Raw genomic sequence first — 19,021 nt, 5'->3', positions numbered from 1 at the left:
TGATATTCATCTCATGTTCTATTTGAAAGGTCGTCTGATTGATTGTTTCTTTAATTGATTCTTTTTGGTTTTTTTCTTCTTCTTCGTTTACATTTCAATTTGTTTTTCTCGTTGTTTCTCATTGTGTTGATTTTCTTTTTCTTTTTTTCATTGCTGTTTATTGATCATTTTGTAACAATTTACTTTAAATGTAAATTGTATAAGATAAACAGGGTATGATTAGAATTATTAATTCTCTACTATTGGTTTGAATTGGTGTTTCGTTTGGATGTTTTTTCTATTCTTTGTTTGCTTTCTTCATAAAGCTAAACATTTACATCGAATCTGTTTAATCTGAGCTCACACAATTCACTGATTTATGGTAATTACTATTATTTTAGTGATTGATCAGTGTGATGAATCGATCAAGAACAAAACATTTTCACAATTTCCTATTTCTCTGTTTCAATGATCATCTCAGTATTTAAATTCACATTCGGTGAACCTTATTAACCATATTAATCATATATAAGTTGACCGGCTACAAATTGAAAATATAGTCAACTAGTAAATCTACTCAAGTGGAGACTTTAGCTCGCTGGTTCGTCAACTTTTACCTTTGCGAATTGTTGTTTCGATATCGTTTTCGCTTCGAGATTGTTCATCCAAAGATCTCACTAATTCCCCTTTTAATCGTATTCATTTCTTCATCAAATGGTAACAGTATGATCAATACAATTGATCAATTTGATATCGTACATTTAGTTGGTTGTAATTTCAATAATCTACATGAAGACTTGAGGGTTACTTTAATATAAAAATGTAAGATCAGATCAAAAAATTTTTGATTCTTTCTAATCGTTTATTAAGGTAAACGATTAAAGGTGGAAATTAAATTACAAGATAAATAGATTATATATGATTGATTAAAAGGCAATTGGGTTTTTAATTATACTCTCTCGTTTATATAAACCTAGACTAGTCATATTTTTACGGAAAAAGCCTGGAAGATGAGCTGAGATTGAAATATTACCTCCATTGACTCCGATTCCTGGGATGATATACAATTTGGCGTGAAGATGTAACGGAATATTTCTGACTTTGGCCTGGCGAACGTTTAATTTGGTCAACATATCATCGGGTAATTTTTGTGGTGCAATTTTATCAAGATACGAGTATTTAGCATCACCTAAAATTGGTGTTCGAAGAGCGAAACCAAGATGAACTCGAATTTGATGTTTAATTCCTTGTTCGGGTTTCAATTCGACCATACAAGCGTTTCCATGTTTTCTCAATATTCGATAATGAGTTTGAGCTGGAAATGCTCCTCTAGTTGAGCCCATTTTACGATTAAAGTCAACATCACATTCTGGCATCAGATACATTCGTTCAACTCCATTAACTGTACTTGATTCAATTGGAATATCAATTATTCCCATTGGAGGATCGGGTACACCTCGAACTAAAGCCCAATAGTATTTGCTTATTTTCCTTTCAGCGAATAAATTTTGTAGTGTCTTAACCATCGACAATGATCGAGCTAAAAGTAGAACTCCAGTAGCATCTCTATCTAATCTATGGACAATATAAATTGATTCATTCTCTTTTGGAAAAAGTGCTTTTGAAAGATCGGGTAGAATTGCTTCTAATGATGGGTACTTTGAATTTCCTCTGCACCTTCAACAATTAGACCATTTGGTTTATCAATAGCAATTAAATCTCTTTCATTGAAAATTACTCGATTAGCGAGCAAATCGACCAGTTCATCTCGACGTAGTAGATTTAATTTAGGAACTTGTTCAAGGTAATTTCGCTTCCCTGAAGAATCAAATGATTCTTTGTTCTCATTAACGGTTCGCATCTTAAAGTCACTTCCAAGTTTCTTGTATTTCGCTTCCAAATGAGCTAAATAAGCCTTATCTTCGGGCTGTAATTTTCCCTGTCGAATTTGGGTCACATATTCTAGGGCAGTTCTTGGAATATCTTTCACGTCGACTGCTTCATTATCTTCAATTGGAACATCAGGAGATTCCTTTTTTTCAGTTTTCTCTTCAATTTTTTCCGTTTCTTCAATTTCCTCAGTAGATGATCGACTTTCTTTTAATAACATTAATTCGTGGGCCACTTCTTCGATTGATCTAAGAGGAGAATCACCGGAGAAAGATATTTTGTCCAGATCTTTGATCAAAGCTTCAGGTGAACGACGATAATCATTAACTCCATGAGAATCAAATGAACCAAGTGATTGATTATATTCATCCCATTGTGGTGTGTAGTGAAAATTAATCTGTCCGAATGGTAAATTGTCAGCATTCAATTCAGGAGAATAAACTTCTTTGAAATATTGATAATCTATAAAATTAAGATCATCTTCAGGTGAAGACGAAATCTCCTTTGATTTCATTTCAGATTTTTCAGAATCTGTTATGGTGTTGAAATATTGTTCCTCTATTAAATTGGATCGATTTGGCTTATTGATTTCAGCTTTTTCTTCATCTTCAGCTAACGAAAGTTCCAACAGGTATCGTCTTCGTTTCTCAACCAGAATGTGTTTACTGTCGTTCTCAAATTGTCCCATGTAATCAATCTTATTTTCTGAATCTAATCTCACTTTTCCAAAGGTTGTTGATCGTTGAAATCCTTCTGAAGAGACTTTTAAACTTTCTAATTGTTTAATTTCATTCACTTTCTCGATTAACTTGCTCTTTTTATCTTCGTCTAAACCATCAATTCCTTTAATATCATCGGCAGAAAAATATTTGATTCCAAAAAAATCTCCATCATCATCTTCATTTGATGTAACACTTTTTGAGCTAAATCTTGAACAATTAACTCGTCTAAAGGTGAAATTAAAAGTCTTTCTTTGTATTAAACAACTTGGTTGACAACTTCTTAACACGGAATAATTGATTCTCCAAATTGTTCCAACAATTAATTGATTATTTCCAAGACAAAAAGGCTTAAGTCTATGAGAAAATGAAGAGGAAAAAAAGGTAAACAAACAGATTCAACATACAAGTTAAAAAGAAACAATTAGAGAAACAATCAAGTCGAAATTTAATTCTTACCTGTACAACATCATCATGGAAACAATTGAACAGTAAAAATTAGAAAAATATTAATTGTAAACAATCAAAAGTAACAGAAATTAAATGAAAACAAACATGTTGACTTTCAATTGGAAATTTTTTGTTTTTCTCGTTACTATGGTTACGTAAACATTACCCTCATTGTGCTGATCAACTAATTGTGATTAATTTCAACTGTTGAATTTAATCAAGCGAATTAATTTTCTCTCAAAAGTCACATTAGGTTAGTTGTGATTATTTTCATTAATCACTTGAACTTTGATTAGATCCGAAGCTTAGTTTCAATTTGTGTTTTTCGAGCACCAAAAGGTTTGAATTTGAAACAATTTAAGTTAATTCAGTTGTTAATTGTTTCTCTTTGGGCTTTTTTCACTCAACTTTGGATAAGTTTCGAAGTAGTAATTAGAAACTTTAGTGGTTTTAACTCTTTCATAATCCAATTGACTGATTATTGTCATGATTCCGGGGGAAGTGTTATTATTATGATAACTAGAAAATTGTGATATTCATTTATGAGAATAATTTTCTATATTTGGTCACATAATTAGATAATTACATTAGATAGACATTGAGTATATGCATATTTTAAAAATGAGAAAATAATTGTCATTCGTTGAGTCTCTTTTTCTTAACCTTTGGTTCAGGAGCATTTGGATTTTCTCCCATGTAAAATTGTTTCAGTAAATCAACAGCTCGAGATTTATTTAAGGCTCCTGGATAACAGGTAATGACAGGTTCGGGTATCGAATTGTCATTGTGAACATTCATGACGGAAGAACATCCACCAAATCTTTCATTAGGACAACCATAGAAAACTATGGTTATACCCAATGATCTAAGTGCTCGAGCACACATAATACAAGGTTCAACTGTCACGTAAACCATTAAATTAGACCAAATTTCGTGTAGATTATTTATCTTTTGTTTTCTGGACCAGTTTAGAATACAATCAATACATTCCATTTCTGCATGACGTGTAGGATTTTTAGTTACATTAACTTTATTGCGACCTTGGGCAATTATCTCATAATCATTATCACATTGAATCAATTTGCCTGGTGATTTAATCAATACCATAACACAACCAACAGGAACTTCACCACTTCTAAGAGCCTCTTCAGCTAAATCAAATGCTTTCTCAGTTAATACTTTGTGAATTTCCGGATTAACCAAGTTCGATATCTGCGTAATAAATTGCAAAGAAAATGAAGAGAAAGAGAAAATTAGAAAACAAAGTAAACCAATGAACCAAAATTTCCAATGAACAAAATTAAAATTCTGGTAACTATATTGACTTAAAATAAACACATCATCATACCAAACTTGATTTATCATCGCACGTGAGTCTTTCTTTTGTTACTAGATCGAGAGCCATCACTATTGAAAAATCCAACGAAAATTTCTTGGAAAAATCGAAATTTACTCAAACACAATTTCCAAATTATGAACCAGCCTAAAGAAGGAAAAAGAAGAAAAAATATTCCAAAGAAAAAGCATACAAGCGATGAGAGAAAACAATTTCCATAAAGAAGCCTACATAATAGAGTAGATATAGATGAGTTAATTGTTTATAGAAACACTTACATAAAAAGGTGAAAAATGCAGTTGCGATTATTGCGACAATTAAAGTGATTAAAATCATAAAAAAATTAAAAATAAAAGACGCTTGGACCTCATTAGAAGCGTCATTCAAGTCACTTGAAGCAGTTAAAGTCAAATGAATCAGAGACATAATTAAAGGTCTGATTTATCATTACACACCAAAGTAAGCACCAGAAGAGATGGAGAAAGTATCACAGAATCAGTAAGAGAAACAATTAACACCAAAAATAATTAAATCAGTGAAAAGAAGTCAATGAAAATTCATTGAATTCACTTCAATCAACAATCGAGCTCAAGACTCAAGCCATAAGCCATTTCTTTACTTCCCAACGGCTTGAAAGCAAAAGAAAAGCGCAAATTTCAATAAGACAATTAACTAATTGTTAGAAGGTGAAAACAATATTTTTAATTGAAAATTAGCTTAAATTTAACAGCTCAAAATACTACAAGTAGATCAACAAATTTATAACAACAATCAAATCGGTTAAATTGTAATTAAAAGGGACAAATTTTGTTGGAAAGTTGATCGACTGTTCCAGTTGATTGTTGTCACAATTACTTCATTTCTATTTTGATCAGTGTGATGAACAGGTTATTGCAATAATAAGAGACTAAATCAAGATTAAATTAACATGTTAATCAGTGAATTTGCGAGTTAATTATCAACAATTGATTAACAATTAGTTTCGCTGTTACTATGGTTACATAAACACATGAATTCAAATGTTACCCTCGTGTTGTTGTCAAGTCATTTTCAATCATGTCTTCAGGTCTTAGGCAATTGTTGATTAAATTTAACAATTTAGCTAATCCAGATGGATCAGCTTTATTATGTCAAGGTAATACTATTGTCCAAGCTTATGTTTATGGTCCAGTTGAAGTGTCCAGTTTGAAAGAGAAATCAGAAAAAGCTTCTCTCTTTGTTAATTTTAAACCGAAAAACTCATGTAATAAATGTAAGTAAATTTATTTTTTAATTTCCATTTTTGTTTGTTAATCAATTTATTTTGAATTTATCTATAGAATTTGATTGTTTTCTTCAATTTTATTCTTTTATTAATGTCTCTTTGTTATTGTCTTGAAGTATTGGAATAATTTTCTTTTTTCTTTTCTCTTTTCATGTTGGAATAATTTTCTTTTCGGTTTTGTCTATAGATGAGCTTCGTATGGAATTATATGAAAATTATATCCGCTCCATTTTGGAATCAGTGATTTATCTTGATTTACATCCTCGAACAAGTATTTCAGTTATATTACAAGAGATGCAAGATGATGGTTGTCTATTGTCTACTGCTGTTAATAGTGCTTGTTGTGCCTTAATTGATGCTGGTATTCCTATGAAATGTATGATGGCTTCGGTGACTGGTTATATCAATGGCGATGACATTAATTTGGATCCATGTAAAGAGGAGATTGAGGAAAACCCTGGATCATCAATTGTGTTTACATTTGAAAGTACCGAGAACAGATTAATATCAATCACAAATGATGGTGATTTAACCATTGATCAGATTAAAAACGCGATCAAAGTGTCTTCCATAGCAGCGACAGAGATTAACAATTTCTATCACGATTCAATGAAGAAAAGATTTCTAATGAAACAAGATGATTAAATATCCATTTGGTTAACAAAAAAAAAATTGATATCCAAAAGTGTTGGTATGAAATTGAGAGTAACTAATAGTATTTTTTTTTTCGTTTTCGGAATCAAGTTGAAAGAGAAAACTTTCTTTTAATAATCAAGCACAAAGAGACAACACATTGGATCAAAAATTACAATTACTATTTGGATGGTGATGATTTTATCCCCGCTGGTGGAAAAGAAAACGATTAACCATGGAAACCACCTCCGAAGTGAAGTCCACCGCCATAACCTCCGCCGCCACCGCCTCCGAATCCAGAATGCGCTGGGAATGGATGAATTATCGGAGGTTTAACTGATTCCACTGCGAAAGGCACGGGCACGGGCAAAGGAATCGGAAGAACACCGAATCCTGGTGGAGCAAATAACGAAGCGGCGAAAATTAGTTTCAGAAGTTTTCGAGCCTCTCGGTGGGACAATCTATGAGCGAAAGTATTTGGTGTTGATGTTAAAAGAAGAGTGGTAATCACCAGGATCGTCACAAGAGTAAACATTGAATCAATTTTTGGCATTTTCTTTTTGATGATAATCCTTGATGAAGACAATGATTAAACTATTTGGGGTAACAATCAAGAGGTGAACACAATCTCGTTGAATGGACAACTGACCGAAAAGTGAAAATGATTAACCAGCGAGAGAGTCAAATTGTTTCACTGTAAAAGTTAACGACCCTAAATGAACGGTTTATGAAAATGACCAACAAACTGGACATTGGACACTAATCACCAATAGCGACACCATTTGAACCCCGAAAAATGACCGAAAATCATTGGACCTTACGACGAATCGTTTTCCTCTCTCTCAACTCAAAATTAATCTGAAAATCTTTAATTATCTATCATCAAGATACTGCCCAATTCCGGAACTATTAAGATTAACAATTTACTTTCTCTTGGTCCAAGTTAATTGGTTAGTTGATTAAGGTGCTTACTGGACAGTTGATCTGATTAATTTTTCATTCATAATCCAGAAAATCAAACTAACAATATAACGTTAAAGCTTAAATAACAATGAGAAAAAAAAAGTTTCATGTTAATCAAGATGATAACAATCTCGACCGTATCTTGATTTGATTTGATTCGTAATCAAAATTAATTTCACTTTAAATTTTTAATTTGAAAGTTAATTAACATCTTCTCTTAACCTTAATACCTACCAAACCTTAACGATTAAGATTAAATCTAATCCTAATCATCATCTAATGGTCAAACAATTAATGATCCTCAATGATTTCCTCATGTGTATCAACAATTAACTAAAAGCCCTAAAAAAACACATCTTAACAATTAAGAAAGTATAATATTCGTTGATTTAGTAATCAACAATTTAAAACCATTCCAATTAAAGGGAAAAAATCTCTAATTACAATTTAAGAGATGAAATTATAATCAATTGAAAGGTAAGAATCAAGTTACAGAACAACAATCAACCAATCAATGAGAATTAATAAACTATCCAAATACAATTAAAATCTCCAACAAATTAGTCTATTGCAGAGAATCAATTGTTTCGAATTACAAACGAACGTTCAAATAATCGAGTTAACAATCAATATTTTTCTTCTCTAATTGCGAACAACATGTTAATCGAATCAATCGAAAGTTAATTGTTCCAATGTGAGAATTGAATATAAGGTTAGTTTCATTTTTTTCTTCTTTTCGTCTATTTGACTTTTCATCTTCTTCCTTCCGAATTAATTGATTAATTGACCTTGAGAGTTTTTTGACCTTTTAAACATCTTCTCATCTTCTCTCTCTTTTCTCTCTTCTTTATCTTCCAGTTCTCTTTCTCTTCTCTCTTTTTCCATTTAAAAAATTCTTTCTTTTCCTCTTTCTTTTTTCTTCTTTTCTCTTGCGACTCTGCGCTGCGCATAGAGAATCTCAATGTAAACGTAGACTGAGATTCCAAGTCTGTGTCTTTATTTTAATCTTTCAGTTGAATTGCTGGTTAATTGGTCTTTTATTTTAATAGAATTTGTTAATTGTTACTTCACCATAATGGGTAACAAATTGTCTTCTTATTGGCGTTCGGAAACTGTTAGTGAAGATAAAAGTGGTGGGCAAGAAGATGAGCCTACGTGTGACCCGAAAAGTGTAGTTAATGGTCATTCAAGTGATTCTGGTGATGAAGATACTCAACAAGATCAAGATGGCGGTAATCTAGACGATAGAAATGTAAGTCTTTATCTTTCTTTCTTTTTCTTTCTTTTTTCTTTTCTTTTTATTATATTCTTTTTGTTATTGTGTTGATTTTTCCCTCTATTTTTGAATTGTTTAAAGATTGATTCGGTTTAATGTGCCTCTCTATTTGCAAAGGTTCATTTTTTGTGGGGTCACAATTGTTGCAGAGAACAAAAAACCGCCATGTGCATATATTAATCTTGTTGCCAGTTTTTAAAAGACTTTTACTTTGCCTTGGTGATGGGTTTTTGTTTTCTTTCCAATGTGTACCTCCTCTTTCTCTCTTTCTTTTTCTCTTTCTTTCATCCATTATTCCCCCTTTCCTTACTTTATCCACCTATTCATGATATTCATGCTTTCATCTCACCTTTTTTTTTGTCTTTGTCTTTCTTTCTGTCTCTTTCTCTGTTCTTTGTCTCTTTTTTTTAGGATAATGAATCAGACGATATTGAACCATCTTCTGGACTTTCTAGCACCAAAGATAATTATGACCATGAGAAATGTGTCAATACAGCTAATGGCGGGGAAGATGATGAAGAAGAAATAAAATCAAAAGAGCCGGAGGCAAATTACAAACATGGTTCAAATAATGGTGTTGATAATGAGAGCTGTAATGAGGCAATGGAGAATGGTACAAATGGCGGGGATGCAGTTATCCCTATTATCTTGCTCAATGATATATTCAGTCAGGAACACTCATCATCATCTTCACAATTAGCTGATTCAAGGAATGATTTTACCACAACTAATCCAGCCGAACAAGCCAGGATTACTTATGCCGCTGTATCACGAAATCACAATAAAGTCTTAATGGGTACCCATCAAAGACAAAGTCAATTGACCCTGGAAAGCAGGAAACGGGAACACTCAGCTGATTCTGATAGGTCCACACCAAATTATCAACATGCTTATTTAAATGAGCTACCAGTGGCTAATCGTAGTAAGAAAGCTAAATCATCAGAAACAGATTCAGTCTCTTCTTCACGAAGTGATCGGGCATCAACAGAAATTGAACAAATTACACCTAAAGTTGCCAAAAGTAGGAAACGACGGGCTAAACCAGCGAAAAAATATCTATCTTAATTAAGATATTATTTAACTATTGGTCATCTCTTTTAACTCTTTTTCTTCATCCAAACCTGTTTGAAATTTTTAGTTTCTTTTAAATTCTCTCTTTCTTTCAATTTTTACAAATCCTATCCTCAATCTACTTTAAAAAAACATGACGGACAAACCCCACTCTTTAACTTTTCTCCTATTTTTATCCATATCAATTTCTATGGATTAATAAGGAATTAAAACCTTGATTAACGTAACACAAGGTTAATCTTTTTGAGCACATCATCCCAATCACTCTGATTTAACTCAAAATTTCAACCAATTTTCAATACTTTAGATCCTCTACCATCTTCTATGTACAAATTTGATCTTCTCTGTGTTTTTAGAGATTCACAAATCTTTGATTAACTCTCATCATCTCTCCTTCTCTGTCTCACCGAAAACTGTATCATAATTTCAAATCCTTTCCAATTCCAATTCTTGAATCTCATACTCTTTCTAAATTTTCCTTCAGTAGTTAATTTCTCACCTTTTAATTTTCTAGCGCGTTTCCTATCATTTCCTTCTTTTAATTTAAAACCTACAATTTGTCCTTTTTCATGTAACAATCAGTTGTTTTAATTTTTGCGATTTCTATTCTATAGCAATTGCAATTATCATTTTCTCTGTCTTTTTCTGTCTTTCCATCTCCTTTTTTTTGTATTATTTTAAGGTGTCGACAAAAAATAAACCTCAAAATACCAAAAAAAAAAATACTCATGATAAACTCTTATAATCATGTTTGATTAAATGTAATAACTTGTAATAAGAACATACAATTTAGTAATGATCTTTTTTTCTCACTTAATTGTTTACCTAATAGAAGATTAGAAATTCAGGACTTTGATTCGGTTCCAATGATTAAATGTTATCTCTTAATTTTTATGTTGATTAACTTGATCTTCGTTAGATTGATTGTTACTTTTACCAATACCAAAGGTAATGATTGAATTTTACTAATTGTTCAATTTGAAAAATGGTTCATTTGGCTCAGCAAAATTGATTATTTACTCCAACGTAATAATTTAACTTAAACATATGATCAATAATTATGAATGAAAAGTGTTTGTGATTAAATTTGATCCAATTTTTTGTCCAAAAAATCAAACAAAGGTTCAATTGTTTCCCCTGGTTCTAATGTTTTAACGTAATCATCAAATTGTCCAAGATAATCGTACAATTGACTGACGTTGATTTCCTTTGAATGCAATTTATCAATTAAAGTGGTTAATCCAGTTAACGTTTGATACTTATTTGTATTACAATAAAGTACATCTCGTTGAGCAGTTGAAGCAGCAATTAACATAATGAGCGATTTTAATTGTGGTCTACCTCGATTACAACCACAGCCCCAATTGTTGGTATAAATTGCACATCTATTAATTGCTGGTGATCCTTTACGATCCATGATACCACAATAAACTTTGTTTAAATCACGATTAATAAAACTTAATTGATATTGTTTATCAATCTTTTCAGCGGGAAAATATTTTGCGTCAATGGAAATCACTTTGGTATATCGTCGACCCCAAACGTCAAATGGCCTTTTGTCTTTGTAATTATGTTCAGAAACATCGTAATCTTGATTAAATTTTGGTGGAATATTAAATTTCTCAATTCCAGTGATAACAAGCGCTTCATTATTCACAAGAGCTTCAGTGAAAAGACCAATGGTCAATATTTCTGGACACGAGGCGAAACGATAAGAGTCTAATGATGTACGATAATTCATATAATCGGCGGAAACTAATTTATGAGTAGAGTTAATTTGTAGCATTCCTTTTCCTTTTTTGTCAAATTCTTCCGATGATTTGACGATCATTTTTGATAATTTAATATTTAATTTCTTCCAATTGGGAATCTCTTTGGGTAACATGTAACGTCGCTCAAATGAAACGATTCCTTTTGGTTTCTTATGTACTACTCGTCGAAAGTAGTTCAATAAACAGGCCAATTTTTCCGTTTTTCGACCGTAAGTTGGATCCGAAAATAACCTAAATGAGACAAAGAGAATGACAGAATAATAAGTTTCGCAAATTCTGAGAAAATTATTTAGCTCACTTGATGAAATTTATGTCGAGCATTATACTGTTTGGTGTTCGTCGTCTCTCTCGATAGGTACAGAAAAAACCATTGGCCAGAATTGAAGCTAATTGTTGTTGACTGAAGAAAAGTGTATGATTAGTTTTCCTCTTGAGAATTGGAATTGGTTGAGTGATTAGTTTCGGTAATTTGATAGCTAATTTGATCATCTTTGGTAAAGTTTTTGCAAAGAAATGTATTTCCTCATCTTCGGATAACTCATGTTTAAAGTAGTGATTTAAAATATTGAAGTTTCGTTTTTCAAATCGTTGATTATAAGATTTTATAACTGCGATCAATTCCTTGATTGTTGTAATATTTGCTGTGGTTAATTTGTCAACAATCTCAGGCCATGGACTAGCTCTTTGTCTTCCTGGTCGTTGATCATCAGCTGATTCATCATTCAATTCAAAAGGCATTTCAACATATTCAATATTTTCCTTTGATCTAATGGTTGACATGTAATCAGTTGATTGTTCTGGATAAGGTTCTGGTGGATTATCATCCAATACTAATGGTAGTTTATAGAAAATTGTTAAATCAGTTGATGGTTTTAATTCACCAAGGGAAGCACAACAATCGGGTTCACGGTTTAATTTAACCACAGGTTCAATGTCATTCTCCATTCTTATCAATTAGTAATTCAAGTCTTAAATTAGACTGAAAATTAAATTATGGTTAATATGAAAATTTGAGGAAGAAGCAACAGAATCAAGTGAATCATAATCATTTGATTGATGATTAATTTAAACCTCCAATTGTAAACAAATGATGCTGCCATCTAATGGAAACATTATTCTGAGTAGCTGATTAGGTTAATTGTCATAATTAAGGGTTGAATTGATTTCGAAAGATCAAAGGTCATGATTACTAGTTGAATGTTTTGTCAATTCTTTCAATTGATAACAAGAATATTTACTTGGTGAATTAGTTTCATTTGGAATAAGAATCGAAAGATACTTTGCCTCGAGGTCTTTCGAGATTTTAACTCTGAATAGAAATAATAATGATTTTAATTACCTGAGTTAATCGTTTTATCGAAAAATTTAGTTTGAATTTGGAAGATAATCCATTTTGCAGATGATAAACTTTTTAATTTTCTTCCTTCGTCTTCTTCATCAGAGTGAATATAAAAAGGCCACAAATCTCCGTTTAAAGATCACTTTCAAGTTTCTCTTCGTTCAAACAATTTGTCTATTCTTTTGTGGATCCAACTCTTGATTAACTTGATTCTTTCATCATGAATACTCTTCATCAATTGTTCTTGGTCATTTTCCTAATCCAAACTGTCTCAGGAGCTTCTTGTAAGTATTAATATTGATTGACTTTTTTTCGTTTCTTTTGTCAACAATTAACTAATCGATTGTTTTTGATTCTTTTTCTTGGTCTTGTTCTTTTTCTTTTTCTTTGATTGTTAATTTTATTAATTAGCTTGGTTACCATTTAGTGGAGAAAGTGAAGAGCCTGAATTGGAAATGAAAAACGTTCCATCACCTTATCCTCAACCTCCACCAGTTTATGAACCAGTGAAAACAATTGTCGAGAAACCGATGATTAAAGTGACCAAGAAAGAAAAGAAAACTGAATGGGAAGAAAAGTGTCGAATTACTTTCAAGAAATCGGACATTCTAATGTTGACCATCTTACACGACCCATTCACCAAACCGATGGCCGTCACTCCGATCATCTTGGCTTCTGAAACAATCGCGTTCACTTATTATACTCCGAAAGCGAAGCCTTTATCAGCCACCAAGAAGCTTCTTAAGTCTTTCAAATTCTCGAAAATTCCACATGACATGGACGAATTAGATATCGACCTTCAATTGGACCCAGCGACTGCCGAGTTAATCAAACCTTATGCGAATCCGAATAACATGTTCATCTTAACCATAATAACCAAAGAAAAACACGATCTCAAGATTAAGTCACATTTTGTTGATTCCATTCTTACAACAGCAAAGAAACACTATTGAACAAGAAGAACAACAAAAAACTAAATCAATTCCAAATCCTACCCTAACCTAAAAGAAAACAATTAAAAAATCTCAAAAAAATTATCAAAACCACAAATAAAGAATAAATTAAAATGAAGAACATCTCAATTTTTCCTTTCAATATCTAATCAAGACGCCAAACTTATACCCACCAATAGCACAATTATCTATCATAATTTAAATTTTCATACGCTAAATCATTTAGCTCTAACAATTTAAAACGAATAAGTAATTCAACTAAATCAACTCCAACAATCAACAGGTAACAAGTTGAAAGTTTGTGATCCTGAAATGGCTCTTTGTCTACCTTCCTAAACTCATAGAATTTGTACCAGAATCACCTCATAAATCCATTTACACCTTTAATTAAATTCTCAAACAATTTAGTGAGATATTGAGAACAATTTAATTTCCAATTCAAAATCAATTCGAGGTTCACACCATCTAGTGGAACGAAAAAGAACTAGTCACTTTTGGCGATTTTTTTGAAAAAATGACAGAAGGAAAAAGAAAAAGAAATTAACTGAAACAAATTGTTCTCTAATTATTTAATTGTTTTTCTACTCTCACCTGAAGTTGTTTAAAACGATTACTTAAACTTTGATTCTTAATTGGAAAATAAAATTGGTTTTTTCGTAAATTCTGTTGGTTTAAGAAGGAAAATCTTCCAAAAGGAAGGAAATTTATTGACATGGAATTACAATGGTAAGTAAACTGTTGACTTTATCTTTTCTTTATTCATTCAATGAACTTGAATTTCTCTCTCTCTTTATCTCTATTGTCTCTGATTAGTTGATTGTTCTAATCAGTAACATTTAATCATCGCCAGAATTAAAATTAATCTTCATTCTTTCTATTTTACAGATGGCGATAGAATAGAGGAAAAAATAATAGAAGGAGAAAAGAGCAAAAAAATGGACAGACTTTTCATTAGAAGAGAATAAAAATATTCTAAATTATCAAAAGGTGAGTTTATTTTCTGTTTATTTTCTGTCTATTTTACTGTCTTCATTTTAACTTCCCCAATGTATCTTCCTCTCTTCCCCAGCTCATTTTCACCATCAAAACCAACACCAACAACAACAACAGAAACAACATCTCTCCTCTCTCTCTCTCTCTTTCTGCGTTTCTTTTTCTCCATTTCTTTTTACCTTAAAATTGCAAACTTGAGTTTCTCCCTCTCTTCATTTCTGCTTGTGTGTCTTTTTTATTTATCTTCTCTTTCTCTCCCTTTAAATCTCTTTCCATTTCTCTCTCTATTTCTCTTTCTTTTGTCATCTCACTCATTTCTCTCTTTCTCTCTATCTATCTGTATTTCTCTTCTCTTTCAGCTCTCTTTATTATTTTCGTTCTCTCTCTCTCTCTTTCTTCTTCTTCTTCTTCTGTCACTCTTTCTCCTGCTTTTTTTCCTTCTTGTTGTGTTGATTTGTGTTGTTTATAGTTAATCAACTACATTTAATTGTGACCTAGTTTTCTTCAACTATAATCTGGCTCTTGTCATTCTCTTCTTCTTCTTCATCATCATTACTTCTTTTTTTTAACCAGCCTCTAATTTCGTTCTTAATTTATCTCCACAGTGTCTTAGGTACAAAAATATTTTCTCTCAACTTCACCAATGTATTTGGTACTACTATTTGTTTCTCCTACTGTTTCCATTGAACCGCCATTGTGCTTCACCATTGGTTAATGACCTTTATATTATCAATTTTTGGTGCAACTCTGTCCCTTTAAAACTAACTACATCATCATCATTACCATCATACTCTCATCACCAACTTCATTTAACTCCATCATTTTTTTTTCTTATGTTCAAACAATCACCCAAACATAAAAACAAAGAGTCAACACATAAAAACAAAAGGAGAAAAAGGAACAACCAAAATATCTACAAGTGTTTTAATCTTCTCGAGATAAAGACCAAGCATCTTAACTACTTCAATTGTTGGTACAACCATTTTAAACTCTTTCTTTTCTTCATCTTATTTTTTTTCTCAATTTCATATCTAAGGAAAAGTCTCTTATAATCCTAGAGATACCAAATCAGTCCAAATGAACCTACAGCTACATTACAAGCTACCGATTCAGCCTTTACTGACCACTGCTTCAACAACCACTGCACAAACAAACAACTCACCATCAGCCATGATAGAAGAGATTTATTCACATGAATTGGAAAGTTATTTTCCTACCAGGACCGAGGAGAAAAGTGAACAACTTAAAAAATCCTGCTCCTTTTCAAATTTCCAAAGTTTACTTAGCCAAGAAGAGACCAATAAGAATAAATTTCTCGTAGATTTGACGCAAAAAAAGCTTAAAATTTTCGCCTTTCTCAGTGAATCCTCGTCCAGTGCTTTTCGTAACAAAATTTTACTCCAAAATACACTTAAAAAACATAACAAAGACGATGAAAACGGTGGAACCCTAACCGAGCCAATCAAGATCACCGATGAAGATTATAATTCCTTTATGAGCACAGAATCGTATAATGTGCCTACAGTTAATGTTAAATTTACCGCAAGAAAACGAGAATTAAGAGAAATCAACGAATCAACATGTACGGAAAGTGGGGAGGAATGGAGGACAGATTTCAAGAAATTAAAAGTATCCTGTCCCTCGGAAGAGGATGAAATGAAGGTGACCAGTAGTGATAAAGATGATGACTTTTTGCCCGATGATCTGGCCTCTGTTTTACTAGCCTTAAGAACATTAGAGTGAACAATCAATCAAATTAATCTACAATTTATACATAACAAAACAAAAGTTAATTATATATATAGACACACACACACATACATATATATTTGCATAAATACAAAGATATGTTTGGTGATTTATTTGTTTTATATTGTTGCAAGGAAAACAACAAAAGTCTCACATCATCCTCATATTCATCTTTCTCATCTTGCTCATCATCATCATCATCATCATAATCGTAATCATCATCACCAATATCATGATAAAGAAGGAAGATGATTTTTTTTTCTCCTGAAGCATCAAAGTTTCACCAAAAAGTAAATCAACAGGACGATTGAAACAAATTCAACGAACAATTCAAAGAAGCAAAGATTATTTAACCAATGTTAATAACAATGGGAACATGTTATTATACTTAAGAGCTTTAATTTTATATATTGCATCATCTTTCTCCCTCTCATCAACCTCATCTTTTGTCTATGATCACTCTTTCTAAGGATATTCATTTCTATTGTCATATTTTATATTTTAATCGAAATTTTATCGAGATTGGATTTATGATTTTAAGATATATTTAATGCATCAACAGCGAGATGATCGGAAGTTCAACCAACACTACATCATCACCAACCAAAACATCATCGATATAATCATCTGGAAAAGGATAACGTCATTTAAATTAACATTCAACTTTCTCTCTCCCTCTATCCCAACTCACTCATTCACTCTCTCTGTTAGCTAAGTCACCAACCTTTTGATAGCAATCAAAGACTGCTGGAAGATTGTATCACCTCAGATCCAAACAATTCAATGAAAAATGATCACAAATTTTTTAAAATTCAAGTCACTTTATTTTGACAACAAGGAGGAGCAAACAACAATTTCGTAACAATTCAACTATCGACGTGCTGAATCAAGAATTGTTCCTCTGTTTACTAGCCATGTTAATGAGCTTCAAATCAATGGTTCAAATCACTTTTCTCTCGACCTTCGTTTTCCATTGCAAAGTTGTCCAAAATTATCCAGTTCCAATTTTCTGTGCGCCATCAAATTTTCTTTGCTATGGTTCCTCCATCAATTTCGCTTCTTTTCGTCCATCATCATCTACTTTCTCTCTCCTCTCTCCTTTTACGATAATCTTACAAATTCTGAGGAATACTCAACCATTTTCAACATACATGCACACGTACGTGCTTTTTTATACACATTTTACACAAACAATTGAGAGCAAAAGCCAATCAACAAATTATCAGATTATTTGAAAGATTATCCAACATTTTCTCTATGGCCAAGAATCAAAATCACGAAAGAGGAAGAGATTGTTCATTATTTTGTTAGATCTTGTATACTGCCTTATAAAGTCATCATCATAATTATCTTCCAACTCTTCTTCCCGCTTCCTTCTCGATGGAGAGAGAGAAATAGAAAAAAAATCGGGAGAGAGAGAGAGAGATGATTACCCTGACCAGTTTTTTATTCAGTTTCAATCAGAAGCAAATACATGGAAAAGAAATGAAAAGATGCCTTCAGGATCAACCGTTACCATTACCAAGGTCACAATTTTCTCGTTGTTATATATTTACACTGCTGATAAAGTGTGAAGATTGAGCCTTGTCAATTTGTCTTCATCATCATCATAATCATCTAGTATCTTTTTCTCCTCCTATTTTTAAGCTCTCTCTCTCTCTCTCTCTCTCTTTCCCCTGGTTACTTCCAATTGCCTTCAACAGCCTGCTAATTACTTATCTGGTAACTGCTGACTAATGGATACCTCACTAACCCGAACAATAATAATATCAACCATCTAATCAACAATTAATCACCATACGAATCCTCGCTACTAGAATTGAAAAAAGGCAGAAAACCACTAATAACTCAAGAAAAAAAGCTCCATCTTGAATTCAACACTCCCACCACCAACACGTACACCACCACCACACCACCACCCCCGCCGCTTCCGCTGCTACTGCTACCAAAATCATCAAATTCTTTTTTATTCTTCATCATCTTCCTCATCTTCATCTTCATCATCAAGAATCATGTTACATGCTCAAAGATTTTCCTCTCACTTCTGCATCTATGTTTTTTTTGTTAACATTTTATTTTGACATTTAAATGCATCAAGTCCATCCAATTAACATCACCAAGAATAATCGCAATTTCGTCAAAACAACAAAACCATCCGTAATCATCATAATCATCCTTTATAATTAAAATCATAATCAACGTCATAATCATCTCAATTGTTGAACAAGAGGCACAAATACAACAACAAACAAACAACATCACAAAAACGTCTTAATATTGACCAAATCGGCCTTATTTAAATACACATAACACTAACGAAACCGAAAAAACAACTATTAGTTAATTACAATTTACCTCTTCTAATCATTGTTATTATAAATACACCTTATTATACATATACCACATTATAATATATCTTAAAACTGAATTGACAAACAAAAAGTTGTGAATCAAATACAATATATTATATAATAATAATGAGAAAAAGTAAAAAAATTTTCAAAAAAACGAAATCATATCAATTAAAAACTCGCGACAATTAACTAATCGATTGCCACGTTGATTAAAAGTCGAGAAATTAAAAAAAGAAGCCATTGTAAGCTTATTTTTCTCATTTAATCAACAATCAATTTA

General features: G+C 31.9%; 6 protein-coding genes across 7 annotated transcripts; 3 read left to right on the top strand and 3 right to left on the bottom strand.

The window, feature by feature from the left end:
- Window positions 1-651: 651 nt before the first annotated feature.
- On the bottom strand, window positions 652-3,205 carry LOC128386575 (uncharacterized). The gene is given in 3 exon segments (XM_053345669.1): window positions 652-1,648; window positions 1,651-2,945; window positions 3,048-3,205. Coding segments are annotated over 3 exon segments (2,055 nt in total). The 5' UTR covers window positions 3,065-3,205; the 3' UTR covers window positions 652-905.
- A 368-nt stretch (window positions 3,206-3,573) lies between these two features.
- Window positions 3,574-4,793, bottom strand: LOC128387988 (tRNA-specific adenosine deaminase 2-like). Its single transcript, XM_053347351.1, has 3 exons — window positions 4,653-4,793; window positions 4,387-4,521; window positions 3,574-4,250 (listed from the first exon to the last, which is right to left on the bottom strand). Exons 2-3 carry the CDS (start codon window positions 4,441-4,443, stop codon window positions 3,675-3,677), a joined length of 633 nt encoding a protein of 210 aa, XP_053203326.1. The 5' UTR covers window positions 4,444-4,521; window positions 4,653-4,793; the 3' UTR covers window positions 3,574-3,674.
- Window positions 4,794-5,245: 452 nt separating this feature from the next.
- Window positions 5,246-6,310, top strand: LOC128387903 (exosome complex component RRP46-like). The gene is made up of 2 exons (XM_053347232.1): window positions 5,246-5,626; window positions 5,826-6,310. The coding sequence occupies exons 1-2, from the start codon at window positions 5,431-5,433 to the stop codon at window positions 6,281-6,283; spliced, it is 654 nt and encodes a 217-aa protein (XP_053203207.1). The 5' UTR covers window positions 5,246-5,430; the 3' UTR covers window positions 6,284-6,310.
- Window positions 6,311-7,573: 1,263 nt separating this feature from the next.
- Window positions 7,574-10,139, top strand: LOC128387609 (dentin sialophosphoprotein-like). Its single transcript, XM_053346858.1, has 4 exons — window positions 7,574-7,711; window positions 7,799-7,946; window positions 8,284-8,486; window positions 8,922-10,139. The coding sequence occupies exons 3-4, from the start codon at window positions 8,310-8,312 to the stop codon at window positions 9,573-9,575; spliced, it is 831 nt and encodes a 276-aa protein (XP_053202833.1). The 5' UTR covers window positions 7,574-7,711; window positions 7,799-7,946; window positions 8,284-8,309; the 3' UTR covers window positions 9,576-10,139.
- LOC128386926 (poly(ADP-ribose) glycohydrolase-like) lies at window positions 10,081-12,409 on the bottom strand. Its single transcript, XM_053346078.1, has 2 exons — window positions 11,652-12,409; window positions 10,081-11,584 (listed from the first exon to the last, which is right to left on the bottom strand). Exons 1-2 carry the CDS (start codon window positions 12,296-12,298, stop codon window positions 10,663-10,665), a joined length of 1,569 nt encoding a protein of 522 aa, XP_053202053.1. The 5' UTR covers window positions 12,299-12,409; the 3' UTR covers window positions 10,081-10,662.
- Window positions 12,382-18,900, top strand: LOC128387781 (uncharacterized). Of its 2 annotated transcripts, XR_008325187.1 has the most exons (4): window positions 12,382-12,976; window positions 13,104-14,371; window positions 14,531-14,632; window positions 15,244-18,900. XR_008325187.1 is itself a non-coding variant. In XM_053347083.1 (2 exons), the coding sequence occupies exon 2, from the start codon at window positions 15,716-15,718 to the stop codon at window positions 16,379-16,381; it is 666 nt and encodes a 221-aa protein (XP_053203058.1). In that variant the 5' UTR covers window positions 14,458-14,632; window positions 15,244-15,715; the 3' UTR covers window positions 16,382-18,900. The 2 variants fall into 2 exon arrangements, 1 of the variants encoding a protein (XP_053203058.1); XM_053347083.1 differs by lacking the exons at window positions 12,382-12,976; window positions 13,104-14,371 and having other exon boundaries at window positions 14,458-14,632.
- The last annotated feature ends 121 nt before the right edge of the window (window positions 18,901-19,021 follow it).

The sequence above is a fragment of the Panonychus citri genome, unplaced genomic scaffold (assembly GCF_014898815.1).
Source record: "Panonychus citri isolate SS breed McGregor unplaced genomic scaffold, ASM1489881v1 Contig00001, whole genome shotgun sequence".
Taxonomy (NCBI): Eukaryota; Metazoa; Arthropoda; class Arachnida; order Trombidiformes; family Tetranychidae; genus Panonychus; species Panonychus citri.
Note: the sequence above shows the minus strand (reverse complement) of the source record. Positions and strands in the feature narration are given on the sequence as shown.